Source organism: Musca autumnalis, unplaced genomic scaffold, assembly GCF_047663935.1.
Source record: "Musca autumnalis isolate F117 unplaced genomic scaffold, ASM4766393v1 scaffold_2, whole genome shotgun sequence".
Classification (NCBI taxonomy): domain Eukaryota; kingdom Metazoa; phylum Arthropoda; class Insecta; order Diptera; family Muscidae; genus Musca; species Musca autumnalis.
This window is the reverse complement of record NW_027411755.1, coordinates 108,066,883-108,093,391: the sequence shown is the minus strand read 5'-3', so window position 1 is coordinate 108,093,391 and position 26,509 is coordinate 108,066,883. Positions and strand designations below refer to the sequence as shown.

Sequence of the window (26,509 nt, the reverse complement as noted above, 5' to 3'; positions counted from 1 at the left end):
TAAAGGTAGTGAGCTAACATGTGCAGCGCGTACACCCATAAGATCGTTAAAAACTTAGAAAAAGAAGAAAAACAAACCCCTCTAAAGTTGATGACCCCCGCAAACGTTTTAAGCACCATCATCTGCGAATCTGCACCTGGCATTTCAGGACTCTCTACAGAGCAGGTGCAGTTTGCGCACTTGGTAAGTACAAGGCTGATATTATCGCCTTATACGAAGTGCGATGGAACCGGGCAGACGTAAAAATCACAAACGTTTGCGCACTGTATTATAGCTGCCATGAAACGAAACATGAGCTAGGTGTTGGATTTATGGTAAACCGGAGGCTTAAAAATCTTGTTTCCAGCTTTACTCCGGTTGATGATAGAATTGCCACAATCCGTATAAAAGCAAAATCTCATCTGCACCCATGCCTCAACCTAAGAGAAAGACGACAGACCAAGGATATATTCGACGAGCGCCTAGAGAGAGTATATGACCGCTGCCCTGTTCATGGCATTAAGATTGTTCTAGGAGATTTTAATGTTAAAATTGGGAGGGAAAATATCTTTGGTTCCACGGTTGGTAAGTTCAGCCTTCATGAGGTAACATCCGACAACGGAATGAGGCTGATTGATTTTGCAGCGGCAAAAAACATGGTAGCACCAGGTTCCAACACCTCGACATACACAAGGCCACGTGGATATCCCCCAGATGATAAAACAAGAAACCAGATTGATCATGTTGTGATAGACGGAAGACACTCGTCCAGTGTGTTAGATGTCCGATCGATTCGAGGAAGGAACATCGATTCGGACCACTTCCTAGTAGCAGTAAAGGTACGCACTCGTCTTAATGTTGCGGCAAAAGCGCGATCTAACACAGGACGAAAGCTGTCGAGAAGCTGCAAACACAACAGATAACACAAGCCTATTCCGCTCAACTAACCCACATTAGGGCTATAACCAAAAAAATACCACCACATAGCCGTGTAGAGCATGGAAAGCTATTATGAAATACGGTGTCAATTTTTCCCTACCGCGAAAAAAGTTTCCGCACCAAATGCATTGAAGTTCTGCAATGCATTTTTTAATTTTAGCTGTTATGACAACATATTTGCTTTTAATTAAAATTTGTATTTTTTTGTAATCTAATTTAAAATCATTATCAAAGCGTTCTGGACCAATTTCTTCTCAAATCGCGCCATTTCGGACCACATTAGGATTTTTTGACACTATTGCAATTTTTGGTTTTTCTTTATAAACTCGTGAATTTTATGTTTATATTTTTTTAACCTATGGGACAAGAGAATATGGAGTCATTTGCAACTAATTCGCGAAAGTTACAGGCTGTTTTTGTTGACTTTGCCTGTGAGAATCGTATTTGTTTTCTACAAAAATACAACACCACTACCATGTGGGGAATTTTGTCCTAATAATGAAAACGCGTTTCTAAGAACGATTCTGTGAAAAAAGTTCCCGCATCGGCCGTGATTACTAAAACCCTTTTGATATTTTTCTACTTAAAATTTTAAATTTGCTTTGTTTGAATAAATATTTATAGAAAAAAATACAATTCTCACAGGCAAAGTCAACAAAAACAGCCTGTAACTTTCGCGAATTAGTTGCAAATGACTCCATATTCTCTTGTCCGATAGGATAAAAAAATATAAACATAAAATTCACGAGTTTATAAAGAAAAACCAAAGATTGCAATAGTGTCAAAAAATCCTAATATGGTCCGAAATGGCGCGATTTTAGAACAAATTGGTCCAGAACGCTTTGATAATGATTTTAAATTAGATTACAAAAAAATAAAAATTTTAATGAAAAGCAAATATGTTGTTATGACAGATAAAATTAAAAAATGCATTACAGAACTTCAATGCATTTGGTGCGGAAACTTTTTTCGCGGTAGAGAAAAATTGACACCGTATTTCATAATAGTTTTTCATGCTCTACACGGCTATGTGGTGGTATTTTTGATATTTGCAAAAAAGTGCAAAAAGTTATATCCCTAACCCACATGCTGGAAGGCGGCACTCCTTGTGCCGACAATGTGGGAGCGCAGTGGCAAGGAATAGCCCACTCACTTCAAACTGCCGCAAAATCTGTGCTTGGGTACCAAAAACCACCACCTAAAAATCTATGGTAGGGTCAGGAGTGGCGTAAGGCTACTGAATAAAAGAACGCGGCATACAGAGCAACCCTGCATTCAGTAGCAACACGAAGCGCGAAAGAAAAATATCGCGAGAAGGGGGAGAGAGGAGAAGCGTATTTTCAGAAGAAAAAAGAAAGGCCAAGAGAAACGCGAGCGTGAGTAACCCCAGATGTTCAGGAGTCAGAATGAGGTCCGAAAAATGTACCAGAGTGTAAAACACCACACTGAAGGGTATGGTGCAGGTACATTCTCCTGCAAAGATCATGAAGGGAATCTGGTAACTGATACATATAGCGTACTGAGGATCTGGAAGGAGCATTTCATGAAGCTCTTAGTATCGAATATGAACAAATCGCAATCGACAACGTTGAATGTCCACCACCTACCCAAAGCGCGGTCATGACAGCAATTAATCGGCTGAAAACAATAAAGCAGCAGGAGCTGATGGACTGTCCGCCGAACTGATCAAGACCGGTGGCGAAATGCTGATAAGGAGTATGCATCAGTTAATTACCGAAATTTGGCAGGGGGAAAGCATACCCAAGGTTTCAGACAAGGTGCCAGACTATTGTGTGACCTATTTAACATCTTACTAGAAAAAGTCATACGAGATGCTAATATACACTCTGTTTCATGTCAATATACACTCTGTTTCATGTCAATATACACTCTGTGAAGTTTCTCGATCAAAAATACCCAATTTTCAGCAGAAAGTTTAGTTTGCACCATCTCTCTTCATTCCTTCGTTTTTCTTTAGTTTCTCATAAAACTAAGAAGAAACTGTCAATTTATGCCAAATTGTTAACGTATTATAGACAATTAAAGTCCACAGCCTTCATAAGGTCTTATTTTCTCGGTATTAAAGTCATAGTTCGACCAATTTTAGCGTTTTAATCTTTAAATAGCTTTTATTTATTCCAATTTTCAAGAATCGTAACAGTAGCATTCAAAATTTACATTTTTACTCAAGTTATTAAAAAATGTGCTATTCCGATGAAACAATTTAAACCGTACAACTTTTGGGATTTTTGAAAGAAAATTAAAAAAATTATCGAAGCCAAACTTTCTGTTGGAAGATACTTCATAAAATTATAAACCAAGATATATAAACTTTCCCGAGGTTATTCCACGGATATCGACTAAACTGAAGTAACAAAAAGCAATTTGAAATGTGCTATTGACATGAAACAGAGTGTATATACGGCCAGAGATAAAAACAGCACAATTCACAATAAAGATATAATGTTACTGGCCTACGCAGATGACATACACATAATAGGTCGATCAACACGAGCCATAACAGCCACCTTTGCAAAAATTGATGTTCAGAACTACAATTTTGAGGTAGGACTTTATTTACCTCGGCACCGCCATATCAAAAGAGGAATAATATTGGCCAATAGATGCTACATTGGTCTAAGTAAACAGATTAAAAGCAAAACAACCTCTCGTCATTTCATTTCACTACATGCTTCGATGCAGTCCACACGGAGTTATGAAAAATTCACTCCGCTGGATACATTTTATATGCACTTGCTTAATGATCCCTACAAAACAAGCCAGTTTGTTAAATTTTTCCAAAAACAAAAAAGAGTGTATAAACTTCTAAGTTTTTTTTTTTAATATCGAAATCTGAACTGGTGATGGAAAGAAAATATAAAAACTTCTTTTTGGATAAGGAAGCAGAATCAGCTTCGCTTGTATAAAATGAAGAGCGAAGGACGAAAATTCAAGTGTGTTTGATTTAATGAAAACGTTTTATAACTAGTGTTTATATAATAAAGTTCTTTATATTCTTGTTATACACAAATAAAAAATGAATTTTATTTATTCTGGGAATTTTCGCTAAGGCTTGCATTTTCATTACATTTTAGATTGATTAAAAACACAATCCGAAGAATACATATAAATTCAATCCAAAGCACTGCATCTTAAGCCGTGATTTGGGTCACAAATAGAGTGCATCCTAGCTGTGGAAGCAAAATGGAGTGCATCCTAGCTGCGCGCTCTCTTGTAAAATTCATAAGTGAATTCATAGGAAAAGGTGTACTCCAATGGCACATGTACTGTACATTTGTACTTATTAAACTGCATCCACGGATGCAAACTTTTTGCTGGGTATGTATGGATCTGAGGCATGGGTACTTGCGAAAGCAGATGAGGCACAACTTGGTGTGTTTGAGAGAAAAAATCTTCAAAAGATTTATGGACCAATATGCGTTGACGGTGAATACCGACGTCGTATGAACCACGAGCTATACCAGCCGACCGATATCGATGTAGTAAAACGTATCGAACTACGAGTGCGATGGCTGGGTCACGTCAGCAGGATGGATAATGATGCCACCGCCAAAAGGCATTTGAATACGAGCCACTCGACGGTGTACACCCCAAGGGAAGATCCAAACTCCGTTGGAAAGACCAAGTTGAAGAGGACTTCACAGAACATGGCATCCGAAATTGGAGAAGTAAAGCGAAAGATCGGTGCGTTTGGGAATATATTCTTAGTTCGGCTTACACTATGCAACACTGAAAATGCAAACAACTTCTAGTATGCGTTTTTTGAAAGTACATATTTAGACTACAAAAACGCTAGTAGGGTTTTGTCCTGTCAGATCCAGTTCGGATTTTATGGTCTCATCTAAACCGGGCTAAATCTACACTTTTTTGCATTTATCAGGCCTTTATCTCAGAAACGAATAGGAATTTGGCCTTGCTGTCCTTAGCAATATTGTAGCCCTAAACTAGTAGAACTAACCTTTCGAAAAAACCACATAAGAAAAACTCCATCTAGGGCTTCCAAATCTATAAAATATAGAAAATTTTACATAATTGCTGGAATTCTGGTCTGTATCGGCTAAACTCTTCCAAATAAAGTTCTCAACAATTCTTCAGAACATTCTGAAACTCTAAAATGCTTACTTCATGTTGTTTCAGCGGTATTTTTCATCATATCTTTTACAACACGTATTTAAAACACAGTTCACACCAGCAGTTTATTCTCGCATTTCGGATTTCACTAAATTATTGACATTTTTATTAAATCGTCGTTGAAAAATTAACTGAAAACAACGGCATAGAGGCATTTTACAACAATGACATATTCTGAAGAGTTGTGTATTACATTCCAGGGAATATTTTTCCAAAAGAAAATATTCAGAAAAACGATTTTGGAGATACGGTGCGAAATGTATAAAAATTGTGGAATTTTTGCATATATTCTGAAATTTGAGGCAATAAATGTAGTTTTTTGAGTTCATTATTTCTCCAAATATTTTATTCTTGTCCTTATCTACAAATTTGCTTCAGAGGTCAGAAGAAGATTCGCATTGGTTTCAGAGATATAGCCCCGAATTTCTTTAAAAACTCAATATTTAACCATGTTTAGATGGGGCCATAAAATCCGAGCTGGATCTGACACAACAAAACCCAACTATGTAGGGTTTCTTGTCGTTTGGGTGTGTACTTTCAAAAAATCCTCAGTTCGAATTGTTTGCACAAGATCACCTTAAAAATGTTGCACAGTGTTATGGAACAAGACGTTCTGATTAGTATAAAAGCCAATTATATTTATTTGTTATATCATTTATCCCGAAGTTTTGTCAATTGCTTGTTGACATCCTTAGGGCATGCGTATATTTATTTAAAACAATTCATTAAATTAAATCTTCATTTATCATTAAACAACTTTCAATAAATTGAATAGTATTTACAAGTAGTTTTTGTCAATACATAAAATAGAATTAATAAAAGAATTAATTTATATAAAAACGAATCTAGTATCACAGGCTCATTTATTGCAATTCTATAGCTAACACATATGTTGTTCGTATCTTCTTTAAAGTTCATTGTAGTAGTAGTAGTAGTAGTAGTAGTAGTATTATATTTTTATTTATGTATTCAAAACAGTTTTACAATTATTTTGTTTAAACAATATATGTAAGAATTAAATAAAAATAAGATATTATATAATATTTATTAAGGCGCTGGCTGATGGCCGTCTGCCTGATTCTAGAAATTCATATAAGTGTTTTTGAAGACATTGTTGAAAGTTATAAATTAAACTCAGCTAATAACTGATTCCTATACTGTATGCATATCATTATAAAATTTGCCAACTGGCTCCAGTTCACAATATATCCATTTAGGATGTGTATTAGTTCTTCTTCGGAAAGCAAAACCTTTTGGAAGATCATGAATCTAAATTCTTTTAACGATGGGCAACGACATAGGAAATGCTGTAGGTTTTCAGCTTCCATCATATTGCATAGCGAACATATGGGGTTTCTATTAGGTTCATAAGGATTACAGTTGAGCCTAAGCATATCGCTTCTTGCTTTAAAAATCCACATTTTTTCTTGCGCCGTTAAACTTGATGTTCGACCTACAGATGGATCCAGTTTTGCGTATATACGCCTTGTCGCGTTAGCTTTATTTGTAACAGTAATTTGATGTTTTGATATTAGTGAGTGGAAAAGCTGATCAATTTTTACCATCGATACGGCCTTAGTGTGGCGTGGGTCCAGTGGCTCAATAGAATTTTGTAGGAAAAGTGTTTTTACATCATTTGCCCAATAGATTTGCTTTTGCATGATTTTCTTTGCGAGTTTGTTTGGTAAACGGCTGGAGTCGTAATCATAAAGGACACGAATTATATAATTCAGATGCGTTTTCAAAGCAAACAAATAACAATTTTCTACCCCGGTTTCAAATCTTATTATATAAGATGGTGTAAAATTTGGCAGTAATAAGATTTTTTTCCAAAAATAAACCTCTAGCTTGTCAGTTTCATCGAAGTTAGAAAATCCCCATATTTGGGCTCCATATTGCTGTATGGATCTGCATACCGCATTAAATAGTTTCCATTTTGCTGTGATAGATACGTTTGGTTTACTTAGGAAACGTTTCCATGTAAAGTTTATACTAGTTTTTGAAGTATTATTTCTAGCTTGGATATGTTTTCTAAATGACAATTGTGGTGATAAAAGCATGCCAAGATGTAATGGTAATCAGCTCCTGTTTGTAGTACCACTTTTCATTCTGTGCTAGTTTACCGCCTTTTCTGAAAACCATTATTTTTGACTTTTCCAGGTTAACAGATACATTCCAAATATCGCAATACTCCTCCAATTTATCTATCATCCTCTGTAAGGTTTTGACATAATTTGCTAATATTACTATATCGTCGGCGTATAGTAATATTCTGATATTGAGATCATCGACCATTACACCGCCGCCAATGAAATCATGGAGGTCATCTAAATAGTATGCAAACAGTAAGGGTGACAACAAACAGTCTTGTTTAACACCTGTCGACGTGGAGAAGTTTTCGGAGAGCTCTTTACCTGTCCATACACGAAACTTAGTGTTTCTATACACGCTCTCGATAAATTGTGTCATTTTTGATGACACCCCAATACAATTTAATTTATATATCATAGACCATCTGGAGACATTGTCAAAAGCTGCTTTGAAGTCCACAAAAAATGCGTACGTTTTCTTATTATTATTCCAGTTGAAGTGCACAATCGAAGTAAGGTTGAAAAGATTGTCACAGGTTGAATAGTTTCTTCTGAAACCTGATTGATACTCGCTCATCTTTTTGTGTTTTTCAGTCCAGATAGTTAATCTGTCATTTATCAATCCCATCATAATCTTCGGCAGACAATTCCTGAATGATATACCCCGGTAATTCTGAGCCTGTGTGACATCGCCTTTTTTATGTATGGGGTATATTATACTAGTAATGAATGTATCATCCACTTCTTCTTTGTTGAAGAGACTGTTACATGCTTTAACTATTTCCAAAAGGAATTGGTCAGGAGCATTCTTATAGAATTCATAAGGAACTCGATCTTCACCGGGGGCCTTATTTATTTTCACTTTTTGTAGTATCCTTTTTAATTCTCCTAATGTAATTGGCTTATCCAAGTCATCGTCTACCAAATAATTGGGAGCATATTGTAAATCGGATGATTTTTTAGGGGGGTTAAGTAAATTTTCAAAATATATCATTAACTCATTTGTTGGGACACATATTTTTGTTTCATCTTTATCGGTTCCAATTTCTTTCGCTATCCTCCACCAATCCTTACTGTCTCTAACTTCTTCTAGCCTTCTTTCCATCTTAGAGTAATATTGTTGTTTTGCAGTTTGGCAGATATTTTTGTACTGACGATTACTATTAATGTATCCATCCTTATTCTCATTTGTGCTGAATTTTCTAAATTTCTTAAGCCACATGAAAGTTTTTTTCCTTGCCTTATAGCATTTTAAAGTAAACCATTTTTCCTTTTTCTTAAACTTATATAAATTATTTGAGCAATTTTGTGCAGCTTCTTTTACCATCCTTGTTATTTCTGGAAAACTCAAAACATCCTGTTCTCCGTTTGTATTTATTAATGCCACCAGTTTCGTTTGGTATTCCTCTTTTTTCCGTATATTCCATGCCAGTTTTGGGAGCAAACAGTTTACATTTTCCATTTCTTCATTCAATCTGAATGCTAAAGATAGTGATATCGGCATATGGTCTGACCAAATTTTATTTTCGATTTTGAATTCATCAATATACTGTAACAGATTTTGAGATACTGCACACACATCATTTACGGAAGTCCCAATTGGGCTTATGAATGTAAATTCTCCATTTTCGTCTCCGTTGGTCATTCCATTTGCCACTAACAAGTTATGGTCATAGCAAAAGTCTATGAAGTTTCTACCTCTTGAGTTTACTTCCTTATCTTTGGACATTCTTTCTGATAAACCAGCACGAAAATTCGATAAATAAATTTCTTCAATTTTTATTTGCATGAGACCAATTCGTATATTTAAGTCTCCTATGATTATAGGGTTATCAATTTCGTTCTCCCTAAGAAATAGGTCTAATTATTCCAACTCTTCTTTCCAGGTTACTGATCTCATATAAAGTGGAATTAGATTGATGTTATTGCTGTTAATATTCAGGTGGATGTAATTTATACCATTATTGTTATTATAGTTGTATTTGAAATTTTTGTTTTGTAGTGACTTTTTAACCCCAATGAGAATACCTCCAATTCCTCTGCCGAATCGACTATTTCTCACTCCAGGTTGCCATTTTATGTCAAAACCGACGAAATAATTTTGAAATAGTTCTGTTTTATCAGCGCATATATGGGTTTCAAGAAGAGCAAAGATGTCGAATTCTTTTATATATTTAAAGAAATCAGGAAAAAGCATTTTATTTTCAAGTCCTTGAACGTTATACGAAAGAATTTTAATTACACGATCTTCTTCAAAGGTTTTTTCTTTACATATATTGTTATTATTTAGTTTTTTTGACATATATTGTTCAGAAGATGCATATAATCAAGGTTTACATTTTCTAACTTATTTCCCTACATTTCTTTTACGACTACTTCTGATTTAACTCTACCAGACATTAATTCTCGGTTGTGTGAAAATTTCAGCCATTTATCCTCAATTTTAATTGAATCATTCCTCACAAAGATTTTATGTGTTTTATCAATGCTAAGAATTGTTGCTTTTAGTTGCATTAATACTTTACGGTCTTGTTGTCTTTCTTCGGTTAGATCCCTTTCTACTTTGATGCGCGTTCCAGCCAAATTTTTCACGTTTTTAAAAATTTTCTGAGCCATTTCCTCTGTTTGCATTTCAGCTATTGCTCCTATTTTACCATTATTTGTATATAAAATTCTGGCTGTTGTGACTTTAGCATCACCAATCTTTAGCACTCTTTTACAAACTTCCTCTACGGATTTTCTGGGAGATCCTTCTTTTTTTATATCTTTAAAAACAACATTTTTCCGCTTACTTTGCTCTATTAAATATTTCAAATTTTTGTAATCCTTTGATCTTTCCTCCTTTAGATTTTCTACTTCGGAACGTAATTTTTCATTTTCTGTTTTTACCTCCTCATATTTGTTGCCCACATCTGTGATCCGGAGTTTTACATCTTCAATGTCAGTTTTCGAACATAAGTTTTTAAGCTTTTCTTCCATTACCGTTTCTATTGATTTTTGCATTACTTCCATGAGATCAGATGGTTCCATATTTCCGACAAGTTTCTTTGACGTACATGGTGTTTCATCTGGCGATATTTCCATTAACGTCCTTTTTGCCGATTGAAAGGCCGTATGTTGTTTTGAAGTTATTGGCGTGTGTGACATCGTCTCAATTAAATGTTAGTGCTGGCAATGCTATTTAACGTTCACGTAATTGTGGCACCACTTTTAGTGATTTTAGTTGGCAACACCGGACAAAAATATGAACATATGATGGATCAGATGTCATACGTTGTTGAATTTTTTTGCGACTCTGCAGTATCGAACAAGTGTGCCTTACAGCTGTATTTGTTTTTGTTCGAACAAATTGAGTGAAGTTTTATTTGTAAATCCTTCCAATAAATTTTGCCGAAAATGAAAAATAATTTAACAAATAGTCTTTATACTTCACCTCCAAATATAAATTCTTTTAGTGACGGTGTTTGTTGTTTCCAAATGATCGGTGTGTTTACAAATTTATGCTTGGAGAAACCGCGTAAGTGTTGATGTTTACAATTTTTTTAGGAGCCGTACGTAAACGCGTGTGTCTTCAATAAACAACAACAATCACATTGTTCTGTTTATTTTTTGTTGTATGCATAAACTTTCTATTGTGTATCTTTTGTTGTCTTTATTTTCCTTATCCAGAATTTTGACGTTTTCAAAATTAGCTTGGTGCCCTGTTTTTGCTATCGCCGTTTTATGTATTCCCTTTCAATGTCAGTTTTGTGTTCTCCCATTCTCGTCTGATGTGTTCTTTTTGTTGTGTCAATGTATACAAGATCGCAGCGTTTCCCAAACATTCTATTTCATAGACTACGTTGTGTTGTTGTTGTTTTTCAATAGATGTTTTGACGTTTGAAAATATTCAGTTTATTTTTTGGTTTGCTTTGTAAGCATAACATTTGTTTTTGTCTTGTTTATTAACATTCCCATGCTTCTGTTGTCTGTTGGACAAAGGATGTATTTTATGCTGCCTTGGATAAGTTGTGACATTAATTTTTGGAGAAAATTATTATTGCTTAAAATTGTGGTGATTTATTTTATGTTGTTCTTGTGAAATTTTTGGTCACTTTTGCTCGGTACTCTCATGATAAAACTTTTATTATTAATAATTTGGGATTTTGGCTGTGTTATATGGTAATTCATGATTCTACCACAAGCAATGTTTTTATGATACCTCTCAAATTTAATAGAATTTTCATTTCTTTCAAACATTTGTCGAATGTCGTTAGTTGATAATGGTATCAGTTGAAAACGGCTGGATCGATTTGGATAATTCTTTTTATGAAATGTTCGCCATAACCCGACTTAGGTTCTTATGCAAAGAACATTTTACCACGCCCACTTTTGTCAATTTTAATATTTTCTACAAAAACTACTTAACTGATTTTCCTGAAATATTCAGGGAATGTAAAGCGATGGCCCCGGTGAAAATAGGCTACATATTTCGTTGAATTTCGGAAGGGGCGGGGAACTTCCCCTATTTCTTTAAAAATGATATATCTTCTTCTTTATAAATAAAAAATCAAATGTCGTTCGCTGGTAATGGCATCAGTTGAAAACGGCCGGACCGATTTCGATAATTCTTTTTGTGAAATGTTCGCCATAACCGACTTAGGTTTTTATGTAAAGAAAATTTGACCATTCCCACTTTTACGCCCACTTTGTTAAATTTTCCATTTTTATCTTTTCTACAAAAACTACTGAACCGATTTTTCTGAAATTGCCAGGGAATGTACAGAGATGGCCCCCTCGGTTGGGATAGTTTGCTTATGTAAGTAGGTGACCTGGAAATGTGTATAAATGTATACGAAAAGTACTAAAGTCGTTCTCTGGCGCAGGGATAGGGCTTGGACCTGGATCTAGAGCTACGAATCCGAAATAATGGTATTAGGGCCAATTTGATATGTAGACTTCAGATAAGGAGGTGATTATGGAAAATTGTACTATTAGTGAATGTAGAAATAATAATATTTGTTCCACAAACATCCCAGACGGGACAAGGGAGACTACTCTTATATCATTGAGTGCACCCGGATTCATATTAGCTCAATGATATGGGACCTACTGTTTATCGCCGAGTCCGAGCGGCGGGTCTTATGACACCTCTTGTGGAGAAGTTTTACATGGCTGAAATACTCCGGAAATATCGCCAACATTACTAACTGCCACCGTTAAAAATTTGGTGATACCTGGCCGGGGAATCGAACCCACGACCTTCTATGTGCAAGGGGGGTGTGTATGGACCGAAAGATAAAACTGGAATTCTAAAATTTAAGAGTGCGAAGGCTTGATAAGTGGTTTTCGGAATTTGTACTAATGTGTGGAGATAAAGGACTGAAAATTGTACTAAGGTTACTGCGAGTGCGTTGAGTTAAGCCAGTTCTCTGAGACATTTACGAACTTGCTGATCTATTCCGATGCAATATAACGCTTTTATAGTCTGAGGTTCAAACAAAGTTTTCGAGACGGACAGACGTGTTTACAAAGGCTCCTAAGTGTTATAGCTTACGATTGTGTTTTTACTCACCGCAGCATCTTGAAACTGTTCACTATAAGCTGGAATTAAGCGGCCAACAAGTAGCAACTGAAACATCACATCACATATTAATTGGTGACTATGTTTCTTGTACTTTTTAATTAATTTTTTACACAAAATCTAAGAAATCCATTGGAATAAAAATTGCCCACAAACAACACCGAATTAAAAACGTAAACAACAGCTGGACTCTTCTAGCCAACCTGTTTGATACGATACAACGATTACACTCCGAACAGCTGAGCATAAAAACTGTGTTATCGATTAATTTTTCGGTACTTGCTACAACCCTGGGTCATCTATTTATTATGCCTAAAAGTATGCTAAGATTTCTAAGCAAATGAGTGCAAAAAGAAATCTATCCTCAACATCGCCTGAATTAACAGATAGCACTCGACAGAAGCGTATACCAATAAATATAATGAATCCATCTACCCAAGACGTATTTTCATGGAACAAATTGCGTGACTTGCTTGATGAGAAGTTGAAGGATGTCGCCAAAAAAGAGGACATAGAGAAAATGAGTACTGAAATAGCGGAATTAAAACAAGAAAATGAAAAATTGAAAGACGACGTACAAAAATTAACATCCCGTTTGGAGATTGTAGATCGAAAATCCCGATCATCTAATGTTGTCGTTAGCGGATTAGCTTCCTCTTCATCTACTACAGCCAAAAACGAGTTCATGAACTTATGTACCAATGATTTGAAAGTATATGTAGACATTATTGGCACCAAAATGATTGCTTCGGGAAGAATTTTTGTCTTTAGTTTGGGATCATGTAGTCAAGCCCAAAGAATTCTAACAGCAAAGAGGTGTTTATATGGAAAGAAAATTTTTGTTCAACGTGACTATACGGAGAGCGAGCAGAGTATTAGATACAATATCCGCAAACTCAAGAATGAAATACAGAAGAAACGGAGTGATGTAAGCGTTCGTATGGCAGAATTTGCAATTTACATAAACGATATGAGATTCTATTGGTCCCATGGCAAAATAATCGCCCAAAACCAGACAGATGCCTCATTTTTAAGCCAAATTGTTGGTGATTTATTTGATATTGTTACAAAAACTAGTTATAACAAAACTAATAATGTTAATTTCCCTGCCCCACAATAGCAATTTGAAACGTACCATTTATTGTCATACAATGTTGCAAATTTACAAAATTCAATTAACTTCGGCAACTTTTTAAAATACATAAATGAATTTGATATCTTCTTTCTATACGAAACACATGTAGAATACATTAAGATACCTAACTTTTCTTGTTTCTTTAAAAACTTCAACCTACAGTGGATAGAGGCTACAAAAATAAATAGAGCCGGTCGTGCAATTGGTGGTTGCCTTTATGGCTTTAAAAAATGTATTATGAACAAGTTGAAATTAGAATTCATTAATATTAACAACTTCGTCGTTTTATCTTCCAATTTGAATGGAAGTCTTTTCTATATGATTCCTTCGTATTTAAATTGTACTAAATGGAAAGCAGAAGCTGAAAATTTCGAAAACTTTTTAAAAAATTTATCTCCAGAAAATTTCTGCATTTTGGGCGATTTAAATGCAAGGATTGGAGAAGAACAGTTTCTAGATGTGAGCATTTCAGATGACTTTTCAGAAATAAGCGAAATTCGTCAATCTAAAGACAAATCTATTAACACAAATGGTAGAAAGTTGTTAAAAATTGTGGAAGATATTGGTGGTATTGTTCTGAATGGTAGAACAACAGGTGATACCCTTGGAAATTACACATTTTGTGGCGTAATGGGAAGTTCCGTAATCGACTATTGTATATGTTCTTATAGCTTTTTGCAGTTTACTTCTAACCTAAGTGTAGATTTGAAAGCCTTCTCAGACCACATGTCACTTCACTTGCAGATCAAAATTCCGAGTAGTTATCCGAAAAGTAATCAAAATGGTCAGACATCGATGCAAAAACTTCACTGGAAAAACAAATACAAACATCAATATGCACGTAAATTGTCATCCCTCTCAACATCGAGCTTTTCACAAAACTCTACAGTAAATGCTATGGTAGAAACAATCGTAAAAAATATAAAGCAAGCCATTAACATAAGTGGTAACAAGGCTGTTTTTGAACCAAAACAAAAGTGGTTCGATTGGCAATGCTACCGCTCTAGATCAAATATGATGAAACAGTTGAAAAAGTACAAAAAATCGCATACTCTAATAAATAAAAATCGATATTTCTTATCACGAGCAAAATGTAGATCGCTGTGCTCGCAGAAGAAATTGGCAATGTTTAGTGATAATCTTAAAAAACTAGATACTATTAAATGCAGTAAAGATTGGTGGTTAGTATCAAAATCTTTAAAAAACCGGGTTCAATCCCCCAGAGGTAATCTTACTGCAGAACAGTTTAGAAAACATTTTGAGGATATGCAATCCAATGTAGACGATCTGCACATTAGTTGGTGTGTACCTTATTTAGTAGACCCTTTTCTAGATTCGCCTTTTGAATTTTTCGAATTAAAGAATGTTCTAAACAAATTAAAGGCCAATAAATCCCCAGGTCAGGACGGAATATCATACGAATTTTATAAATATGCTCCTCACAACTTTTTAAACCAGATTCTACATGTATTTAATGCAATATTTTTAACGGAAAAAATCCCAACGTGTTTTACTCAGTCTATACTGATACTATTGTTCAAAAAGGGGACCCGAACATTGCGGCAAATTACAGAGGTTTGTCACTTATGGACACAATATCCAAAATTTTTAATAGTACCATGCTAAACCGCATTACACACTGGCTAACGCGTAAACAAGTTCTCAATGAATTTCAGGCTGGTTTTAGAAAAGATTATTCAACAGTTGACAACATATTCAATCTAACTAATGCCATCACCCTCAATAGAACTAATAGCACGCACACATACGCCTTCTTTGTTGACTTTTCAACTGCATTTGATTTGATTCCAAGAAATAGTTTATTTTATAAACTAGCTAGTATTGGCATGTCCACAAAAATGATAAGAATATTGGAAGGTTTATACGATAATACAACATCTAGGGTTTGGTATGGCGAAAACTATTCAAAACCATTCTCGGTGAATTCTGGCGTGAAACAAGGTTGTATATTAAGCCCGACACTTTTTTCGTTATATATTAACGATTTACCCGATGAATTACCGGGAGGAATCTTTGTAGCTGACACAAATATTAAAGTTTTACTCTATGCCGATGATATCGTCGTTCTTTCCGATTCGTCTTCTGGCCTACAGCAAATGATCAATTCATTACAAAAGTATTGTTCTAAATAGCGTCTAAAAGTCAACTTGTCAAAATCTAAAATGATGGTTTTTCGCAAATCGAGTAGAATATCTGCAAATCTAAAATGGTATTATGAAAATCAGGAAATCGAAATAGTTAACAGTTATACATATCTTGGAGTTGATCTAACATATAATTTATCTTTTAATACGCATCTTCAGAAAAAACTCAGCTCTTCGAAAATGGCTGTAAACTCAACATGGTCTAAGTACTTAAATCATTCTAAAATATCTAAGTCTAATAAATTAAAAATTTTCAATGCTTGCTCAAGGTCCATTATGTTCTATGCTGCGCAAATCTGGGGTTTTGAAAAGTACGAATCTGTTGAAAAGTTATTTCGTTTTTTTGTTAAAAAATGTTATACCTTCCGAACAATACGCCAAATTATATGCTACACATTGAAACTGGTCTTCCTACATTATATTCCTATACTCTAAAGATGCACTTTTCCTACATAAACCGGGTACTGCGTCTGAACCCAAACAGATTACCAAAAATTTTAACAGAAAAGGTCATCGAAAAGGAAATTTATTGGGCAAAAGAATGGTTAAATATATGCGAAAGAGTACAATTTTTTCCCACCAATAATAACATACCGAAATGTAGTTATTGGAAGGACATTATTGATGCATTGAATAACACAGAACGAACAAATTTTTGCAGTAGTGCTCTGAATTCCCAATTTCATGATCTATATCCACGCTTAGAATACAATCAAATATCTAATCTCACCAAAAATTTGTCAGCATATGCTACGAGTTTGATTATTAAAGCTAGAGGTGGTTTACTTCTTTTAATTCCAATTCCTTTTGTAAGAAACAGTTATAATAATTTGTTGTGTACAATTTGCAATATGAATGAACAAGAAAATACTTTCCGTCTTATTGGAGTATGTCCTATTTATAGAGAATTTTGGAGCATATACTTTGGGAAAAATACCCTGTCAGAAAGTGAAGTAATTGATGCTTTAAATGGTACGAACTATCTTTCTTTATTTAAATATATTAATTCATGTATTAAATACAGAAATCTCATACTAAATGAATTTACATAAAGTATAAAATAGTTTTTAACATGTCTACGAATAAAATGGCTAACAGCAAGAAGCTATGCCAATTATAGATGTACATTTCTACACACACACACACATACATATATATATATATATATATATATATATATATATATATATGATATTATTAAGTTATAATTCATAAACATGTAATATCATCTATTAATAAAATAAAAAAAAAATAGTCTACTGGGATCGTTAAAATCTTCCTTTTTGGCATTTCAGATGTAAATTCAGACCTGATGTTCGTTAAGGCTCATATAATTCCAATATTTTATGTATTTCTCTACAGTTAATTGCGTGATGAATCATTCTCTTAGAGTTTCAAAAAAATCTGTCAACTTATCTGTTAAAATGTATCACCAACACAGGCGTTCTTTATTATTTTGGGATTATCTGCACTGCAAGCCCTTTCACGACCTATTTTAAAACATCCTATTTTTTAAACTTGCAAAATCCAACAAATGCAAATTAATGTTCAAAAAATCAAACAAATGTTTAAATGCTAGAAAATGTCCCTAATCTTTATGGCTAAATCTGCTATCTAAATCTGATAAACAAATATTTATAATAATGTTACTTTTAGCTTTTTATGAAAGTTTTTTGTGTTACTGAACTCCTAAGTCTTAAGGAGATCACTTAGATCACTCTTTTAACTTGTCCATACTACAAACATAGACTAATTAATGTATAGACGAAGAAATACTCATGTTATGCGCGGCGTTGTGACTCAAACCAAATAACTCAAAATTATTCGAAGAAAATTTTTGCGGGTTAATTGCAAGATTTTGTTCCATATTTTTATATGTGGATGTAAATCCGGTCAAGGACTACCCAAGTATTGTATTTTACCAGAATTGTTTAATAATTTATAGTTTAAAAATGTAGTGCATTTAAAACAGAGCAGCCATGCACGCGTCTTTACGAAAAAGTTAACTACAACTCTCTTTCCCATACAAAAACCCAAAATAGCATTCTCTTCTTGTGCACCATTGCTAAGAGTATTTCTTCGTCTGTACATAAATTAGTCTATGCTACAAATTATACATTTATGGCTGCATCTCAATCAGGTGTTCGTGAGTTGATACTTTTTTTCCGTTTTGTGTGATCACTGTTGATAATGTACTGTTTTGCTGTTTTATTAGTAGCTGTTTTTGGAATTTAATCTGCGCTGCTTAATTTTGGATTACTATTTACTTTACCTGTTGGCCTATTCTGTAACTTTTAACAACTATCGATATTGTTTAAATTTCTTTTGTTTTTGTAACAACTACAAAACAAACAAATGAAATTGTTGTAAAATAAACAATGAGTAAAGTTGTTAAAAAGTTACAGAATAGGCCCCCTGAACGCAATCTACCTTTTCTACATTTTAGAATTGAACCTGTAGGCCTATTCTGTAACTTTTATCGATTGAAATGTTGTTAACATTTCTACAAAATAAGCAAATGAAATGTTTGTAAAATAAACAATGAGTAAAGTTGTTAAAAAGTTACAGAATAGGCCCCTGACGTTTTTAATCCTGAGGATAGTCATTGCATTCTTCCCTTGATGTGAAGAGAACGTAATTCAAAAATCTTTAACCGTGTTTACGTAAAATTATCATATGTGTGTTCCCGTACTTTTTTAATGGTAAAAGTAGTAAAAGGTAAAACTGTGAAAAATGAGATACACATACAATTTTATTCAAAATGTAAGGGAAGGGAAAAAACGTAAAAAAAACTGGAACAAATGTCAAAGTCGGCATACCAGCCAATTAGAAGCCGGCAACCATGCTATGCTTGGTTTACATTCGGCGTCGTTTCGTGATTTCGAAGGCGATTCGTGATCAAGCGCGGAATCAAGCAAAATTTATCATGATTTCGCATACAAAAATTAAATCATCTCATTTCGCGACTTCAGCGAAATCAACATCGAAATCACAGTACTCATGATATACAACCCTGTTTTTGCCTAAAATAGTACCAAAAGTTGCAACACTTTTCACGTATCACAATAAACAAGGTAGATGGTCAATTGCTGCAACAAAAAATTTTATTATAAAAATGTGTAAACAATGTGAAAAAAATATTAAGTTACTTTGTTACAATGTTCCATTGTGTTTCCGTACTTTTTTAACGGGATGTTAGAAAAAAGGGCGAATTGCCAAAAATTGCTTTCTTAAAAAATACGGGAACGGAAAAAAATGACGGAAATTGCAAAAACTCCAGCAGAAATGTCAAAATCAACGTATCAGCTATCATATTCAGATGCCAATAAACATGCTGCCAGTTTCTACTATGCCAAATTAATGTAGCAGAAAAAAAGAGAAGAGGGTATTTGTTATTCAGCGCTATTTTCGTTTAAAGAGAAGTGCAAGTCTTGCTAGATTTCGGAGTACTGGAAAGCATTTGTAGCACTAAACGGGAAAACTGCGGGAAGTAGTAATATTTTGCACGTTCTGAACACAACCAACATTTATTATTATGATGTCTCAACGATAAAATCATTTTTTATTTTTTCATTTGTTAGTATTATAAACATTTAATACGATATATAGATAATTTTACGATAATTTTCGAAATAAAGCAGTAAAGTTCTATATTGTCGTATTTTTTTGATGACTAATTCAATTAACAACAGCTTGTTTTGAAAATTCATGTTCGATCAGCTGCACATATGCATCTACCTTGATAATTGTGATATGTTTGAAATCAACCAAAAAAAATAAGTATAAACACCGGGGTGTATTTCAGGATTTCGTGAAATCCAGTGGATTTTGGAGCGTAAGTGTAAACTTATCATTACTATTTTTTACACGCTCAAATTTGTCGATTAAAAAGTTTTTAAAGAGAGCGTCTTTCAGCGACATTTTTGTTTAAAGAGAACTGAACATTTTACTAGTTTTTGGTGTACGGGAACGCATTGTGGTAGAAAATGTGTAAAAGTTTTAAAAATTGTAAAAACTTTGTAGTTCTGGAACACAACTCATATATGTTATACTATTACGTTACCTTTCAAATAATAGATATGTTCCAAGTAGTTCTTGAGCTTGACGTCGCAAATCCGAATTTTGTAAGAACTTATTCAAGTTTTCAAGCTTTTCTTTTGTACTCAATTGTTCACCGGAGCTTTCCTCGATATCCATCTAAAATAAAATTAGAGAAAATTAAATTATTCACCTTGTAAAATGCATTTTTCAAGCTCAAGGTCTAACATTTTTATTTCAAACATTTATTTATTGAAATATTAATATTTCACAATTACGAGAGCTGAACTATAACTATCTGGCCTAACAATGAAAACGCGAATATTTACCATCAAAAATATTTTTATTGTTTTCTTAAGTAGTCTCCAGCATGATTTATACTATTTTTCATGCGCTCAAACCAATCGTTGAATCCCTTTTTCCACTCCGATTTAGACAACAACAAATGAACAACTTTCGAAGACCTAAACGGTCGAATACTTTTTTGTTTCGGGGTCGTAAGTATAGATCGAAGATTCGTCTGTGACGATCTTATAAACGTCGTTTGAAGCACAACGATCGTTTTTATTCACAATTTCATTGCTTCAATCCACAAGAGCCTCTTTTTGAGCGATTTCCAATTTTCCTGGATCTAACGAGAAAAATTCATTTTTGCGGCCAGGTGTTAATGCAATATCAAATGTTAGTTGGTGGAAGAAATGTCCAAGGATGCCTCTTTTTCACGGTATATAACATGCCGATCTTGCATTATACGTTCACGCACGGCTTAATTTTTTTCTGGCACAACGGCCGATTTTATGCTACCCTCAGGACCTTTATTTTTTGGCTTAATTTTTTTCTGGCACAACGGCCGATTTTGGGCTACCCTCAGGACCTTTATTTTTTGGCTAGTGTCGGCCACGATTGAATCCATTAAACCAGTTTTTCATAGTGCTATAGGATGGACCTTTATCAACATACAAAGATTTAATTTGATCGATGCACTCTTGCCGTGATTATCCACGAAACTTGCGAAAAATGATCAGACGAAAATGTTCACAAGTAAATTCCATTTTTTGTGCAAAGTGATTTTTTGAAGTCACTGTAAACCAGGGTTTCGGAGTCGGAGTCGAGCAATTTTGCTGGAGTCGGAGTCGGAGTCTGAGTCGGAAAAAATAACTCGACTCCGACTCCGGGCTAAATTTTTTCCACGTTATAGAAACATAAGATTAAATTTGGAACAAGAACATTTTTTTTAATCATTATTTATTTTAAAACTAGCGGACCCGGCGAACTTCGTCTCGCTATTAAGGAATAAAATTTCATACAAAAACTCAATTTTCGATTTTTCCAATTTTCCGACTTTTCCAGAGAGATTTTCCAAAATTTTCTTCCGTAAAGACCTTCTCCTCGAAAATACGAATAACTGACAAAAAATTTTACAGAAATCGGCCTAGCCGTTCTCATTTTATGAATTACTATACATTTTTTACACCATTTTTATATATATAGATAAATTTATAAGAAAACATATATGCAAACGGTATTTTATACTAATTTAAAGGACATTTCACAGGATATTTACTATCCTCTGAAGTGTAGTCTATTCATCCCCATTTTGTTGATCCAAATGATTCTTTACATTTTTGCAAACAAAAGTAAAGTTCTATGACAATAAAATTAAGATTGGACCTTTAACCTCTTTCGTCAGAAGTCTTACTGGTCTTTTCACAAAGGTCTATTGGTATTCCCATCCTGTTCATCCTTGTCCTCTATTAAAGACATTGTGGTCTCTATGTATTTCGGTAAATTTCGCATAATCTATTAACTATATATGAAATTCAGATTAAATTCGTTGTTTGTCAACGACAGATTCGTCCCGCCATAACTCAGAAGTCTGACAAACGGCGAGTCTTTCTTCTAGGATTTTTATGTACTCAATGAGGGCATTAGATGTAGACATTCAAATAACCGGATCTGTCCGCCAGGAACAGACATAGTTCATGTGTATCCGAGTTTTCTTCACAATCAATAGCATATACGAAATTCAATGAAATGCATAACCATAAAATTTTCATGAGAAAGGATCGGTTAAAAGTTGATAAAGGACAATGGAAACATGACAATATCGATTTCTTGTCTTAGTGGACCGACCCTACATAAAATTTTCCTAGCAACATTTTTGTAGAATATTTTCATGCTAATTTTTTCGTGTGATAATTTTTCAGTTCCAGAAAACATCTGTCTGCCTACGTGATGGGTTGTTTACACAATATATCTCAAATATTTCAATAAAATTATCCACTCCACACCAAAGTTCAAAATGTGGGCGCTGAATTTTAGTATAAATGGAATATGTGATCAAATTTTTAAGTCGATCGGAAAAATATTGCCATACTATAAGCGTTAGATGGGAACAATTTATTTTATTTTGTATGCAGCAAATAAACTGTGTTTTTCTCGAAATCGGCCACCAAAATATATGACAATTGGTTTATCAGTTTTCGAGGTAGAGTTGGTTGGCACCGCAAAATGCTTTAATAAAAACAGGGTTTCGTAGACGGTCTCAAAACTTCGTAATATTTTTCGCTTTCAGATGAAGAAAAAAAAAACACGAAAAAAGTTACGTAGTTTTCTCGGAATAAATCGTGAAAAGTTGCTTTTATTGAGCTTTACAACTGGGGGTATCCTTTTAAGGCTAAGCGCTCTCAAATGTTGGGTTTCATCCAGTTTGAATTGCTTATAATTTTTATTGCATGTAGTCATTATGATTTGTATTGCCCCTTCATTTTCACATATTTTAAAAGCTTAAAGACTTTCTCACGCGGAAGAATTCCGTCCAAAATATACTCGTGCAAAAAAGGAAAATCGACAAAAACTTTCGAGTCGTCGGCTTTCCTTTTCAGATGCATTATTGATCATTGAGCTCTATTTCCAACGAGAAATTAATTAAAAATTAATACTAAAAATGATCTTCGCCTAAAAAGGCAAAATTTTGAAAAAAAAACTTTCTAAATTTGCTATTTTCAATGTAAGATTTGGCAGAAACAATATTGATATGTTCGAATGTATTCGAACGAATGCCCTTTCTAATGAATATGTAAGGAAAAACTAACACATTAGCCTATATAGGCCACAATATAGGAAAAAGTTAAAAATGTGGGCACATTTTATTCATTTTTAGTGGTATAGGAATTCACTCTCGGAGTCGACCCGGAGTCGGAGCCGGAGTCGTGAAAAAAACATCGTCTGGAGTCGGAGTCGAGCCAAAAATACCTCGACTCCGAAACCCTGCTGTAAACAACACAAGGTCGTATGACAAACTGTCCTGAGCACGTATAGGCCAAAAAATTTGTCGAACTGTCAAAAAAAATTCAAATGGCGCCTGGCAACACACGGTGTTGCCTAGGACAGATAGTTTTCGGAAGCCCTCGTACTTGAATTGAATAAATAATCTAAAAAATATATACACAGTAATTGGTTATTACAGAGTTGTTTCAATTCTTAATGATATTCACTACCACAAACATACCAAGTTCACAAAAACTTAAAATGTTTACTTACGCAGTTGTTCAATAAATAGCAATTGTCTACTTTGGCATAGTTATGTAACTAGTTACTCATTAATCCTAGTTACTTTACATCCAAAAATGGCACACAAAATAGCCTATAGCCTGCTTTTGCCACTAGAAATGGGTTTAACTGCCTATCATGTTAATTCACTAGTTACAGGTAATGCGTCTGAAACATATCGCTACACAACTCATTACCGCGTCATTTCATAAAACTTCAAAACAATTTCTTTCAAGATCTTTTGAATGATTTGAAAGACATACGAGAAAAACAATACTACATAAATCGCTATATCAAGTAGTCACACACAAGTTCCAGTATCAAGATGAACCTATCATAGCAATATGAACACAAGATTTTATTGTCCTTTGTAAACTTTTTGCACTCCATGTAATAAAATAAAGTGTGGCTAATGCATATATGCATTAGAAAACTGTAAAAGGCAAACAGACATCTTCCCAGAAAAACCGCAAGCAATCGGCTGAATTGCCAAAACAGAACAATTTGTCCGCTACTATAGGAGCCAAAGCAAACAAAAATTTTGGGCTGACTGACCGCAGGTCCAAGTAAAGTTAGAATTAGTTGTGGCATAACCATAACGCCATAAGACCATATCACTCAGCTGATTGAACCAAACCAATGTATTCGATTAGTAGTGACATAACATAATGCCAAGCCATAACCATAAGAACCAAATGGTTTTTGGTTTTCTATGGGTATGACGTTATGTGCTATGTCATGACTAATTCTACCCTAATGGCTGTAGCAATACACATTTTTCTCGGGCTGCGTCGACGCCGACAGACCTGTACGCCGACCGCTGTACGCTGATGCTACATCGTGGTCGCCAAATGGTATTTCACAAAATGTCAATCAAATAAAAGGATGGATTCGCTATGTTGGAGAATCGGATGCGCAACATGTAATTTCCACTATTTCGAGGTTTATATGCGTTTCAAGTACTGAATTATTCAATATAACTTTATATAATTTTATGTCCCAATTGGAGATCCTTCCGAGTTAATATAATGATATAAAAATGTTTGCTAATAGAAAACTATAAACAAAAATTTGGTTGCGACAGAATATCTTCACTATTGCAGCAAATTTTGGCGAAAAAATTAAAGAACTCAAACATTTTTTTCTCATAAAATCATAAAAAATAAAACCAAAATAATCTATTTTTTCTTCTTCATACTTTCTTCGTATTTTTGCAAATAACATAAATATTAAAGTTTCAACCTTCACTACATAGGCTTCATTTTATTTCTCACAGTGTCTGGATGCTGTTGCAATTTTTATACCCTACACCACTATGATTCATTAGGACATTTATTTATTTTTATTTATTTTTAAAAATATTTATTACAATTAAAAATTATAATAAAAATTATAATAAAAAGCACTAGCAACTAGGGCTATCGGCCTAAAGGACATTTAAAAAGAAGAGTACCTCCTAGTCCATCCATAAAATACTCGAAAAACAAGTGAGCCAAGGCTATAGTCGGGTCGGGGCCGGGGATAGCTTAGCGCCTTTGCTCTGAATGTCTTCATTAACACAGGTCAATTTTTTTGAAACGCATTTAAGTGCATCGACAGTACAAATAAAAAATGGAAAAGTGGGATGTATGCCAACCATCAATAGGCTTCTTTCTCTGTTAGACCCTCATCAACCCCCAAAATTTCGTGAGGATCCGATCAAAATTTCGTAGTGTGATTGCACAAAAATGGAAAAAGGGATGCATTACCGACTATTGCGATATCTCTGTTGTTTGACCACCTATGACAACCTACTTCACATCGTTGTAAAAGTGATATTTTCTACTTTCCTTGCCAGGTTTTGCTTTCGATATACTTCCTACAGAAGGGAGATATTAACTTAGGAATAAAACGTTGGTTTTTTTCCAAATATTTTTTTTTTTTGTCACATTCCGACCCCTGAATAATATCCGACCTTTATCAAAAATCAAAAGGTTTTTTCCTCTGTGGGACCCCCAATAACACCCAAAATTTCGTGATTTCCAAAAAAGTGGAAAAATGGGATGTATTACCGACTGTTGCGATATCTCCGTTATTTGGATACCTACGCCAACCTGCTTTACATCATTGTAATGATGGGATTTTTTACTTTTATTGCCAGACTTTGCTTTTGGAAGAAGAAGCCTATTGATTTTGGTGATGGTCGGATAATATTTAGGGGTCGTAATGGGCAAAAAACTTATTTGGAGAAAAATACAACGTTTTTTCCTAAGCAAATATCTCAGCTTCAATATGGGGATGAAAGTAGAAAATATCATCTTTGCAACGATGTAACGTAGATTTTCGTAGGTGGTCAACAAGGAAGATATCGCGATAGCCGCTAATAGAACACAACTTTTCATTTTTGCGATTTTAATAATAATGACGAATATCACAGCTTTGGTTGGGGATCTTCCAAAAGCAAAGTCTGACTATGAAAGTAGAAAATCCTATCTTTACAATGATGTAAAGCAGGTTGGCGTAAGTGGCCAAATAACGGAAATATCGCAATAGTCGGTAATACATCCCATTTTTAAATTTTTTTGTAATCACGCTACAGATCGGAATCGCAATTTAGATCGGAATGTCACGAAATTTTAGGTCTTAATGGGGGTCCCACAGAGGAAAAAACCTATTGATTTTGGTAATGGTCGGATTTATTCAGGCGTCGGAATGTGAAAAAAAATTATTTGGAGAAAAGGCCAACGTTTTATTTCAAATCGAATATCTCTCTTCTGTAAGAGGTATATCGAAAGCAAAACCCGGCAAGGAAAGTAGAAAACATCACCTTTACAACGACGGATGTAGGTTGTCAAACAACAGAGATATCGCAACAGTCGGTAATGCATCCCTTTTTCCATTTTTGTGCAATCACACT

General features: G+C 34.3%; 1 protein-coding gene across 3 annotated transcripts in view; it reads right to left on the bottom strand.

Annotated features, from left to right (window-relative positions):
• Nucleotides 1-26,509, bottom strand: part of Cog4 (conserved oligomeric Golgi complex subunit 4) — a 342,681-nt gene that overhangs the window by 108,472 nt on the left and 207,700 nt on the right. For all 3 annotated transcript variants that reach the window (XM_073968720.1, XM_073968721.1, XM_073968719.1), the window contains exon 3: nucleotides 20,087-20,220. In XM_073968720.1, the coding sequence (XP_073824821.1) occupies nucleotides 20,087-20,220 (134 nt within the window). The remainder of the gene's footprint in view (nucleotides 1-20,086; nucleotides 20,221-26,509) is intronic.